This window comes from Colobus angolensis, unplaced genomic scaffold, assembly GCF_000951035.1.
Source record: "Colobus angolensis palliatus isolate OR3802 unplaced genomic scaffold, Cang.pa_1.0 Scaffold18, whole genome shotgun sequence".
Lineage (NCBI taxonomy): Eukaryota > Metazoa > Chordata > Mammalia > Primates > Cercopithecidae > Colobus > Colobus angolensis.
Window position 1 is genome coordinate 7452368 of NW_012114932.1, and position 13096 is coordinate 7465463.

The following is a 13096-nucleotide window of genomic DNA, read 5'->3' on the forward strand; positions in this document are numbered from 1 at the left end:
ACCAAAACCTTTCACTTTCTTTCCTCGCCCCCTGGTAGCCGAAAACCCCAAGGTTATCTGCACATACGAGTTTCCACTTTGTAAACCTGCAAAAACAAATCTGACCTGCCGTGGTCTTCTGGGGACTCCCAAGTTGTAATATTTAGCCCACAGGTTGCCTGCATTGTTCCCCTTCCTCCATCTCTTTTCTAGCCTGATTAAAATTGATAGCCCGAGGGAAAGAGAGGGACTCTGGATTTCTACCTTCCTACCCAGGGCGTGTTCCCTGCCCGTGACTCAGCCTGTGATTTAGGGCGTCTGCAGGGTGAGGTGGGTGGAAGGTGATGCCCGCCCCACCTCACAGGAATTACAGAGCGGTGCACTTACCTGCGGGACTGTTATGTGCACTCTGGCACAGGCTGACTCATGTGTGAAGTTTAAAGGTGGGGCGCTTGCCGCAGACAGCCTTCCTTACCTGAGTCAGGCAGGCCCGGGCACTGAGCAGGAAGGGCAGGTATAAGAGGAAGAGGCAGAGGTTCGTGCGCAGCCAGCGGACACCCAGGAACCAGGATGCCTCCAGCAGTGAGGCGGTCAGCCCGCAACATGGGATGGCTGTGGATCTTTGGGGCAGCCCTGGGGCAGTGTCTGGGCTACAGTTCACAGCAGCAAAGGGTGCCATTTCTTCAGCCTCCCGGTCAAAGTCAACTGCAAGCGAGTTATGTGGAGTTTAGACCCAGCCAGGTAACATCCTTTTAAGTTTTGGTTTGGGATGGGAAAGAGTTTCCAGCTTTGTGACATTTTAAGTTACAGTTATGGTGACTAATGAGTAAATGGGTGGACTGAGGAGGGGCTGATGGCCTCCCAGTCGCCTTGACTGGCAGTGTTTATTACAGTGCCTGACAGATTGCTCTCCTGAGCTATTAACCACAAACCCCGTTAACATCAGCCCACCTGGAAATGCTGAGACAGTTAAGAGCTTGAATGCTTGCGGGATGTTAATATACAATGAAACTTTATGCCCTTTAGAGACCAGCCATCCCAAGCCTCAGAACAAAAGAGTCCAATGCCTATAGCTTTCCAAATGCTACTTGGAAGAAAATTTACCCACGGGGGAAAAAAATGAGAGAGTGAAATGCAATGCTTAAGAAAAGTGATCAAAGTTTGCATAATTCCTCAAAGACATGCTTCCATTTACCAGGCAGGAAACATCAAGAAATTCTGCTCTCTTTAAACATCCTGGATACTACATGTATTCTTACAGAGAAATAGATCCTGTGGCTACAGATATAGCCCTGGAAACTGGATTAGGGACATAATCTTATTTATATAATTTGTATTACAAAATTTACTGGAAAACTTAACTTAAAACATCATCATGTTAACTAGTTATAAAACCCCTTTATTGAAATAATGTATTAGAACACATTCATTTTCATTTAAAAGTGAGTGTTCAATATAATCTGAATACTTGAACTGATTTTTTTGTAGAATGTGGTTTTGCTTGCTTTATAAGAGGTGAAAAAATGATTCTATTTTAGTAACTGACAAATCCTCAGAGAGTCACATGATATGTAACTCTTGCAGAGTGTATTTTCTGCTTGTAATCAAAAGCAAATTAAGATGGGTGATTTAGTTTTAATCAGGATAGACTATACTCCCCCAAAGCATGTTTAATTAAGGCTTCTACTCAGGCGTGTTGTCATAAACTAACCAGATCTATCTGCTTATTTGAATAACTTGCTCTTCACCAAATGTGATTATTTTGTAAGCAGGTAATGTGATATACACCGATAATTATAAGTTACTTGCCACTTATTAGGACAGATTGTATAATAGATACAGTGACACCATCATTGGCTGCATTTCGTTCACATGTAAATCTCAGTTGTGCTTTCAGCAAAAGAACATTCCTTTCATACTTTGATTCTCCTTTAGACGAGCCTATTCGTATAACAACATAATCTGTTTATTTGCAATGTACTCTTTGCCCTAAACATGGTTCCTAATAGCTTAAAGGAACATTATATTGGAAACTATGGTCTTATTGTGCATGATCTATATTCATTGGTAATTTTGGAAGGGGCTGTAGCAACACCTGGGAGATTGTACTCCCGGAGCACATGAGGCTTCTGCCTCTCTCTCCTGTCAGGTGGCTTCTTTCTTTCTTCCACTGGACCAGGTAGAGACCTTTATGGCCATGAATGAATAAGAATGGACTGTCCACTTCAAGATTTCCTTTGAGTATAGTTTCTGAGTTTTACAGACATATGTGCTATTTAAAGAAGATTTAATAAAAGGCTATCCTTTATCTTGAAATCATTTTCCTGATGCTTTCAAGATAGGATATATAGGAGATCAGAGAAACAAATTAGGGACAATATCTGATTTCAGTATTTATTTATTTATTAGACCGGGTTTCACTCTTGTTGCCCAGGCTGGAGTGTGGTGGCGCAGTCGTGGCTCACTGCAACCTCCACCTCCCAGGCTCGAGCAATCCTCCCACCTCAGCCTCCCTAGTAGCTGGGACTATAGGCATGTGCCACCACGCCCGGCTACTTGTATTTTTTTGGTAGAGATGAGGTTTCATCATGTTGCCCAGGCTGGTCTCGAACTCCTGGGTTCAAGTGATCCACCCGCCTCAGCCTCCCAAAGTGCTGGGATTACAGGCTTGAGCCACCACAACCAGCCAATATCTGATTTTAATCTGTGCACTGATTTGCTCTGCCAAAATAAAGGGCAATGTCTCTTATTTCCTTTACAGACAGAAATCTAAATAATTTTAATGACTGGTGTAAGAAGAATTGCCTTTTTTTTCCTATTGGAGGAATTCTTAACTAGAATCCTTTAAAAAAAGATATTAGTTCATGAAAAGAAAATTGTAATTCTTTTCATCCAGATGAAAATGCATAACTGTATTATACTGAAGAGAGATAATATACAGGAGATAGAAATAGTCAAATCAAGATTGATGAGGAAACAAGACCAACCCAAGGAGAGTCCCTCAGGCTGAGCCTCTGTGTGTTCAGTGTGGACCAGATGTTCGTGAGCAGTCCTGTATGGGAACCTCATGCACACTCCCCTCCCCTGGCTTCTCTGTTGCCCATGGACCAGTGAGTGGCAATGAAGTGACTCCCCTGATTGTGGCATGATTGTCTAAATCTCAGTTAAGACTCCTATTCCCCCCAGCCCACTCCTCCTCCTATACTGCCCCGCCTCCAGCCCAAACCCACACTTGGGAAAGAAAATGGCTACCCAAAGATAATTTGGACTTGCAATGATTTGCTTAGATGTCCTCCCCTCTAAGGACGATTCTCTTTATTCGTCCATTTCCACCTTCTCCACCTGCTCTCAAAACAGTTGTTGTGAGAAGAGAGGAGCCTCACCTCCACATGTGCCCTATCCCTCATTTCCCCACCATGCGTCTCACACTCCCACCAGGGCATGAAAACCAAAGAGCTTGAGAGAAAAACAAGTGGACGTGACAGGTGGTTGAAATTAAAAATATTCACACTGACTGAAGGAAAGAAGGTTTGAAAAACGAATGGTTCAGCTGGGCTCAGTGGTGCATGTCCCTGTGGTTCCAGCTATGTTGGAGGCTGAGGCAGGAGGACTGCTTGAGCCCAGGAGCCCGAGACTCTAGTGCGCTGTGATCACACCTGTGAATAGTCACTACACTCCAGCCTGGGCAGCATAGTGAGACCCTGTCTCTAAAAAATAAAAATGATGTGAATGCTTCACAGTGAGAAGTGTCACGTGCTTTGGATAGTAACTGTTTTCTTTCTTGGTACTGATTAAACACTTTGTTTGAAAAACAGGGTTGTAGCCCTGGATATTATCGGGATCACAAAGGCTTGTATACCGGACGGTGTGTTCCCTGCAATTGCAACGGACATTCAAATCGATGCCAGGATGGCTCAGGCATATGTGTTGTGAGTAAATTGACACTTTAATGCTATCAGCAGGCAATCTGTTTCTCCTCCGTTCCCCTCTGCTATGCCCGAAGATATCCACATCGCATCTCCTGCCAAACCCTAAATAGAGGTCGCTGTGTGAATATACGAGGCTCCATTATCAGGCTGAATTATTTTACATTTCATTTTTTCCTCCATTTTAACATGCACCATTGAAAGAGTGCTGCTATCTGAGCAATTAAGTTACACTTTAGCTTCTAAATCTCTCCTTCATGAAATGATAGTAATGGGTGGACCTTGGAAGTTAATTCTTGCCAGGACATAACTAATCCAAGCCATTACTTTGGGTCCCAATTTTGTTGGGGTGGCAGGAAGTTATAGGAGTGGGGCTTGTTGTCGGCTGACCAGTAACTCAAGAAAGCAGCCAGGGGGAAGGGGATTTGAGGAGGGCTTAAGGCTCATAAGAAATCAGTCCAACATTAGCTGGGCGTGGTGGCAGGTGCCTGTAATCCCAGCTACTCAGGAGACTGAGGCAGGAGAATTGCTTGAACCCCGGAGGCAGAGGTTGCACTGAGCCGGGATTGTGTCACTGCACTCCAGCCTGGGCAACAAGAACAAAACTCCATCCGCCTCCACACCAAAACAACAACAACAACAACAAACAGAAATCAGTCCAACTCAAGCTTCACTATTGCCAAGACAGAGTGGGGCTTGGAGGAGACAGGTGAGGGAGGTTGTGGGGAAGAGAAAGTGCTGATCGCCCCTCCCAGCCTCACAACATCCTCCACCTGCCTGTTCCCTGTATTGACTATATTTTCTCATGGCCTCAAGGCTGTCTTGGATGACTACAACATATCCACTGGAAAATTATCTTATTTTGGAATATTTTATAAAATTCTTCTACCTAAAATTAGTTTCTTAGGAAATTTTTCTTATGCGTCCTGAAGCAGAACCTTTTTTATTCTGCTTTTTTCATCCCTTTCATTAGAGTTCTTCTCCTTGGTAACCAGGGCTTCCCGAGTGAGGAAAATGGACAGTGAAAAAGAGAAAGCATACTCCAGGAATACAGGACTTCAGTTGTGTTGTGCTCTTTTGGAAATGCACTCCTCTGGCACAAATTTTCTTTGCGTTGTGTAATGCAACTAGAGTGTGTTTCAAGTATGAGTTCCTAGACCGTATGAAGCTCGTTCACCGTGGCCCAGGGAACTGCTTCCTCTGCAAGATGGGACAGGCTAGAACAGGAAATTGTTGTGAAGAGCCACCTGATAGAATATTTTGTTGGACTGTAACCTTATAAGTTCAAAAAGAGTAAAAGGTATTGGTAAATACTGTTTTCCAGCTTATTATTCCTATAGAATAGTTCATGTTTGATATTGCATGTTTTATGTAACACAGGTAGATGCTTTAATTAAGAATAAATATGTTGGCTGGGCACAGTGGCTCACACCTGTAATCCAAGCACTTTGGGAGGCTGAAGCAGGCAAATCACAAGGTCAGAAGTTCAAGACCACCCTGGCTAACACAGTGAAACCCTGTCTCTACTAAAAAATATAAAAAAATTAGCCGGGCGTGGTGGCGGGTGCCTGTAGTCCCAGCTACTCGGGAGACTGAGGCAGGAGAATGGCGTGAACCCAGGAGGCGGAGCTTGCAGTGAGCCAAGATCGCAACACTGCACTCCAGCCTGGGCGACAGAGTGAGACTCTGTCTCAAAACAAACGAACAAACAAACAAAAAAAGAATAAGTATGTTATTAGTGAACCATTGCTAGATGTCAAGCCCATCTTATGAAAACTGCCAAAGAACAAAGGGAGGTTTTTTTTTTTTTTGTAGTCACCCACTGAAAGGAAAACTTGTGAGAGTCATAATTCATATTTTAATCAAACAAGATTTTCTTTCCCATTTTCTTTTTTTTTTGTAGTTCTCAGTGGCCATGTAGGAAATCCTCACTGAGCATTTGCTAGTATGGCAGGTGCTGAGCTAAGTGCTGGAGTTAAAATCATCAGACCTAATCCCTACACTCACGAGGCTTGCTGTCTAGTAGGGAATGTGTATGTGTGTACACACTCACACACACGCACACACACACACATTGAGCCCATGTCTGTGCTCAACTAACAGCTACATGGCAAGTCCTGATGCTACATGGCAAGAGTGCTGATGCTACCCTGAACCGTGTCCACTACATGGAAGCCGAGAATGCATCCCTCATTCTCAAAGAACAGTAATGAGGAAATCCAGCACCTTTGAATATCAAATGGGCCTTCTGGCTGATTTCACTGCAAATTGACCTCCACCTCTCAAGGTCCAAAGTAAATGTCTAACATCAGGGACCTTCACCCAGGTGCAAATCTTCAAGTCAAGTCATTTCAACAATAGACTCTGAAGTTTGAAAAGATAAGTAGTCCAACTTTTTGCTAGTACAGCAATAGGTGTCCAGTGTCAAGGGCAGGAGTAGCAGGTGATGCGGGTGCCACCGTCCAGAGGTACCGGCAATGATGGCCTCCTGCTATATGCTGAGACCCCTGTCTCTCCCTCTTCTCATTGCCCCAATTTCTCCCCATATTTTCTCCTCTCCCCCTAATTCCCCTTGCTGTCTACTATCCCTGTCACGCCTTATTTTCTTCTCCATTCCCATTTCCCTCCCCTTTTCTCTTTGTCTTCTTTCTTTATCTTCCTTCTTTTATTCTCTGTGACTTGAGCCCATCTTCCCCTCTGCAGTTGCAGTGGAATTTCAGAATGATTTCTATGAAATTCACAGCTGACATGGTGCTCCTCTGAGGCTCACATGGAAGAAAGCCCACGACCCTCAGCACAGTATTGGGGTCTCTTTCCAGCTGCATCGTACCCCCTTGCACTTCTGGCTTGGGCATGCCCTTTGCTTTCATTCCCTCCACACACTGCCATGCTATTGTAAGACTGAGGTTCTGCACGCTCTGTCGCCTGTGCCTGGAATGCCCTTCCCTCACTTTTGTGCTCAGTGAATCCCTGTCCCTTCATGGCCCTCTCAGGCAGCCCCTCCTCCTGCTCCCGTGGGATGCTGGCACACTTGTGTCCTATTTTCCACGGGATATTGAATATGTCTATTCTCAGGACTACATGTACCCCGAGTCGAGGGACCAGCCCATCTTCACATCGCTAGAGCCTAGCATAGTTGGGCATTCAGTAAATGCCTAATAGATACTTGGTGGCAAATGGAGCTAGGAGAGCATGTGCCGTGGGAGTGGACGTGGGCTTCTGCAGCATTCGTTCATTCGTTTATTCACAGTAAAACACAAGGAACCTGAAGGGAGGGTCTCCAAGTTTGCAGGACTGAGGACAGTTTCCAGGGTGGCCACTCTCAGCTGACAGTGAGGGGTTTCTCACATGTTCTTATGGGACTTTGTCAAGCAACACGGGTTTTGACACCCTTCCTTGATCCTCTCCTCTCACCCCTGTGGAGGACTAGTATTCAGAGTGATTTTAGTAGGATACGGATGTCCTCACCTCAATTCTTGCATCTGTACATTCTTGCTTCTCCAATGTGTTCAGCCTCAGAGCTAAGTAGACACAGGACTGAAATATATCTATACAGTTGTGTTCTACTTTTAAATTGTCATTTGGATTAAAAGAGAAAGAGAACTAAAATGGAAACGTATTAGTTCCAAAGGACTGATGTCTTATGAGAGAGTCAGGGTGGCTGAAGACTGGGTGAGGGTGAGGGAAGCCACTGGTGTCCTCCTCAGTCACCCGTGAGAAGACTCCTCTGTGGAGCTGATCAACCGCAGGGAAGATGTTCCCAGTGTCCAGACCTCAAGGAGTCTGGACCCATAGTGCAGTGAGATTTGGGGAAGGAAGGATTCTGGATAGGGGTGAGCTTTCTGATAATAAGCAAATTTCAACACGTGAGTAGCATCCTACTTTAAAGCCCCTCTACATGCTCTGAAATACTAATATCTTATGTTTGTAGCACAATTTTATAGCTAGAAAAAAAAAATGAAAGGATATTTTAACATCTTAGTGTTTTGTGTAATTTTCAGTTACTCAGTGGTTAGTGAAGGATGGATTTGCTCAATCTGGACAAACTGATGGCATTTATGATGGAAGGGCAACCTTTTTCATCATGAACAAGCCATGTCCTCTTGGGATATAAATGTGTGTTGTTTTTCCCAATCTACCTTCAGATATTATTTAAAAACTGACACTCATGGCTGGGCACAATGGCTCATGCCTATAATCCCATCACTTTGGGAGGCCAAAGCGGGCGAATCATGAGGTCAGGAGTTTGAGATCATCGTGGCCAACATGGTGAAACCCTGTCTCTACTAAGACTACAAAAATTAGCTGAGCGTGGTGGTGGATGCCTGAAATCCCAGCTACTCTGGAGGCTGAGGCGGGAGAATCACTTGAACCCGGGAGGCAGAGGTTGCAGTGAGCTGAGACTAGGCCATTGCACTCCAGCCCAGGTGACAGTGCAAGAATCTGTCTCCAAACAAAACAAAAAAACAAGAAACAAAACCCCTGACATTCTTTAAAGTTTCCTGCTCAAGCAACACCTCTGCATACAGAAGTAAAATACATAGGCAGATTTTAAAAATGGTACTTATTCCTGCCCATAACATTAACACACAGTGTTTCCATGTTTTCAAAGGCCCACAGTAAGGGGAGTTTTCCTGGATGTTTCTGTGCATTTAGATCTTTTTTGCTAGGGTCACGCCAAGAAAATAAACAAATTTGACCCAATCCACCAGGTTTTGTCTCAATAGACCACTTGGTTGCAAAATTATTTCATCTCAACACTTTACTAAAGAACAAATTTCATTAGGCAGCAACTTTGACGTGAAAATAATTGGATTTATGTAAATTAAAAGCTTAGATAACATTAATTTCTTGCTTCTTTGGGACACTGGAATTCAGTTGAGTGTTTTCTTCAGATACTGTGCAACTTTTTATTGTTTTAACAAATTCTGTGTTAAGAACTCATTTCAATAATATCACTCTTCAGTATATCATTATTATATGAACCATGAAGTAAGATGAAGGTAATTTTCATCAAAGCAGTGCTAAGGAGAAGAAAGGAAAGAATTTACATTTCCCAAGAGCTCAGTATCTTGCTTTTTTAAATCCTCCCCACAGCCTTAGAAGGTGGGCATTATCCTAACTGTACATTTTGAGAAAGTTGTAATTGTATGTAAATCATACACTAGTAAAATTGATATAAGCAAAATTGATACAATTGAAAGGATCTTGCCCCAGGACTCCATGGCCTCGAGATGCTGGAGTGGGACGGAGACTCAGCTGGCTTGTCCCCACTATGTCACGCTGCCAATGTTAAGCACCGCGTCACTGAGGGAAGGGCACTTACCCCTCTTTTCTAACACCAGCAATGATTCGAGGGACGGGGAAAATACCTGGTTAGAGGAGCTGTATCACTGAAAGTCAGAGGACTTGAGTTCTAGTCGTGTGACTAAGTAAGATTACAGTGATCTCAGAAGTAGGGACTGTACTGGCTGCTGTGAATTGTGCTGTTCACCTGTCCCTAGAACTGTCAGCACAACACCGCGGGGGAGCACTGTGAACGCTGCCAGGAGGGCTACTATGGCAACGCCGTCCACGGATCCTGCAGGGCCTGCCCGTGTCCTCACACCAACAGGTACCGTAGCAGCTTGACATAACCTACAGGGACCCAAAGTCATTTGGTGGCTGCCTAGGACTAGGGGTGGGAGAGCAGGTGGGGAGAATGGGAAGTGATTGCCACAGGGTCTGGGATTTCTTTTTGAAGGGATGAAAATATTTTCAGATTGATTGTGGTGATGGTTGTACAACTCTGTGAATATACTACAAGCCACTGAATTGTACAGTTTACATGATGAATTGCATGGTATGTGAATTGTATCTCAAGAAAGCTGTGATATTAAAATGAACACGACATACAAGAAAACAAATGAATAGGCTGGGTGCGGTGGCTTATGCTTGTAATTCCAGCGCTTTAGGAGGCCAAGGAAGATGGATCACTTGAGATGAAGAGTTCAAGACCAGCCTGGCCAACATGGTGAAACCCCGTCTCAATTAAAATACAAAAATTAGCTTGTAATCCCAACTACTCGGGAGGCTGAGGCAGGAGGATCGCTTGAACCCGGGAGGCGGAGGCTGCAGTGAGCCGAGATTGTACCACTGCACTCCAGCCTGGGCAACAGAGGAGACTCCATCTTAAAAAAAAAATTAGAAAACAAACAGAAACTGCCTTTCCAAGTTGCATCCTTCCAGGCTTTTCCCTTCCCTCTTTTCTTTTAATGTTCATTCAGTGGCTAAGCAGCTACTTCTCCAGCACCCATGACAGGGCCAGGCCTCAACCCTCTCTATGTGACGGGGAAACTGGAAGAAGACAGAGGCAGTCCCTGTTCTCCTGGGGCTTGACCTAGAGTGTGGCAGAGAGGGAGAGAAAGGGTGGGAGTCATCACGCTCAGTAAACACACACACTTATCAATAAGAAGTATAATTGGAGATACAGATGACATTTTCTGCAATAGGTTGTGTCATTGACAGTGAGGGAGTGGCTGCTTTAGAGGGGTGGCCAAGGAGGCCTGAAGTTGGATAGAGGAAGCCATGGCAGTATTTTGGCCATGAGGCTCCCAGGCAAGGATGAAGCAGAAGGAAAAGGCCTGTGACCATGTGTTCAAGGGCAGTGAGAAGGCAGGAGTGGCAGAAGTGTAGTGTGAAGAGAGAGGGCCGGAGGTGAGGTTGGTGGAACAGCTAGGACCCAGATTCCGCAGAACCCTGCAGGCTGCGGTCAAGCATCTGGATCTTATCCGCAGTGCGATGGGACAGTTCTGAGCCACTGAGTGATCTGAGCTGTCATTCAGGCTCCAACGTGACCAATAGACTACATAGGTAGGAAGCCTCCGCTGTGTTTCCGAGGTAACCCCCTCTCTCCTTAGGTGTGGCACCTTGTCATATCCTTGCTCATCACAAAGGGTTCACTGCGGGCCCAAGCAAAGACTAATGTAACAAACTAAGTGAAGCAAGAGTTGGTTTGAAAATCAAGACACTGAGAACGTCTCACTCGTGCATAGACTCAGAAACAAGTGTGGATCACAAAAGCAGGCCTGTATCAGCCCTTAACAGACACATGGGCCAAGTCCTCACGCCGCCAGAAGTCATGTGCCAAGTGTGGCTTCTCTGGAGAGACCGATTTGGAATGCGCCCTGCTTTGCTGTCTATGTGTTTGATACTCGTGAAGCCTGCCCCATCCTGCAGCTTTATTTGTCAAACAATCAATCACTTGACCTTGCCCAGACTTGTTTGAAGAGAAGCTGGCAAAAGTAGAAAGCAGCAAGATTTCCACTGGGGTGCTTGGAAAAAGTTTTTCATTTTCGTTTGCAAAGCATAGTAGCATCAAGGTCAGCTTCCAGCTTCCATGCAGTTGAAGTAACACGTAGGTCCTTGGATGTATCAGTAAAACTCGATTTTTATCTACTTCTCCTTCCCGCAATGTTACTGGTGCTGACTAATGTCTAACTGGGCCTTCAGAGGCTTCCTAAATCGGCGTTCTCTTCCCAGCGAATGGAGTAATATTCCCTCAGATGGCATCAGTGTCATGTCCAGTGGCAGATGGAGATACTTCGCAAGGCAACAGGGTTTTTTCATGGTCTCTTTGTGTGTGTGTGTGTGTGTGTGTGTAAAGCTGCTTCTAAAATATCATCACTTATTGCCTCTCAGCCTTTTGGCTAAGATCAAGTGTAAAATATCACCACTTTAGAGCTAAAAGAGAAGGGATCAAAATTCCACAACTTGGTTTGAAAAAAAAGCAAGAATCAGCGATGATTGTGCCCACAGAAATGCCGAGGCAGGTGAGTGTCCTCTGTGCGTCTTTAGGGGGCTCCAGGGCTTGGCCTCCCCACTGACTTTTCTTCCCAGAAGGCAATGTGTCTGATAGAGAAGAACTAGAATCAACAAGGAGAACATTTGTTTTTTTAAAGAATCAGAACTCTGTTCTTTTTTCTGCCTAGACTTGTTTTACTCCTTCCTTGTTATTCCTGGAAAAATGCTGTTGTAATCATCTCTTCCGAAGGGAGTTACTCTGCTCTGTCTTAAGGGGAAAAATGCTCTTCCCCAAGGAACAAATAAATGCCTTCAGTCCTTATTCACCAAAATTGCCCAGTGTCAGCTGAGATCATTCATCATTATCTCTCCAAGTCTTGATGGGCAAAATTTTCTTCACACAAAAAGTAACCAGACCCTGGGTTTCAGTGTTCACTTAATGCAAGCCAGTCCTTTGTGGTAAAAAATAACGAGCATAAATCCTATCGATCTGTGTTTTTAATGGGGCCTTTTTCTGTCTTCTTTCAAGGTTTGCCACCGGCTGTGTGGTGAACGGGGGAGACGTGCGGTGCTCCTGCAAAGCTGGGTACACAGGAACACAGTGTGAAAGGTGAGGTGGGAGCCCCTCCCCGCTCAACCTGCAGAGGGGGCGGGGAGGGCTGTGGGTGGGGCGCTGCCAGGCACTGGCGCAGAGCTAGGGGTGGGGCTGGGAGTTTGACTGAGGCCTGGAAAAGGTCTCTTGGGAAAAATACAAGACTGCTCACCTAATAAATCATTAACATCATTCTCTGTCCTGCTTTGTACATTTCAGAAAACTGAGAATGAGGCACAACACATACACTCACCCACACATAGCTTTACCTACATCCCCCCAACATGCACCCCTGTGTACCTCAACCCCCCACACCTCCCTACCTACCCCTCCTCTACAATGATCTCTGCATACCCCCATTTCTTCATGTCCCTTCCACGTATCTCCACATACACCTGCCCCCAACATATCCCTACTTACCTGTACACATGTACAACTTTCTATAGTCTTCCATACACACACATATCCACAGCCCTAGCCTAGATAGCCCCACACACACACACACACACACACACACACACACACACACACACACCTGTATCCCCACACTATATTTTGAACACTTTTAGGACAATCTGTGTCTTGTTTATTTCGGAATCCCTGGTTCCAAGCATGTTACTGTTCACATAATAGGTGTTCAGTAATGTCTGTGAAACAAAATAATAAATGTTGTGGAATGGAAAGTGTAAAATTAATGACAAAGGGCCACAGAACCAAGTTTTAGTTATTCACGGAGAATTGTCATGATTAGCGACTATGCATAGGACACTGCCAAGTATTGAGAAAGTTATAAAAGATACTTATAAACTAGCTGGGA

General features: G+C 44.8%; 1 protein-coding gene across 2 annotated transcripts in view; it reads left to right on the forward strand.

Annotated features, from left to right (window-relative positions):
• Positions 1–344: 344 nt before the first annotated feature.
• The window catches only part of LAMA3 (laminin, alpha 3), an 83447-nt gene continuing 70695 nt past the window's right edge, over positions 345–13096 (forward strand). For both annotated transcript variants that reach the window (XM_011939253.1, XM_011939254.1), the window contains exons 1-4: positions 345–720; positions 3795–3908; positions 9410–9519; positions 12217–12297. In XM_011939253.1, the coding sequence (XP_011794643.1) occupies positions 550–720; positions 3795–3908; positions 9410–9519; positions 12217–12297 (476 nt within the window). In that variant the 5' untranslated portion in view covers positions 345–549. The remainder of the gene's footprint in view (positions 721–3794; positions 3909–9409; positions 9520–12216; positions 12298–13096) is intronic.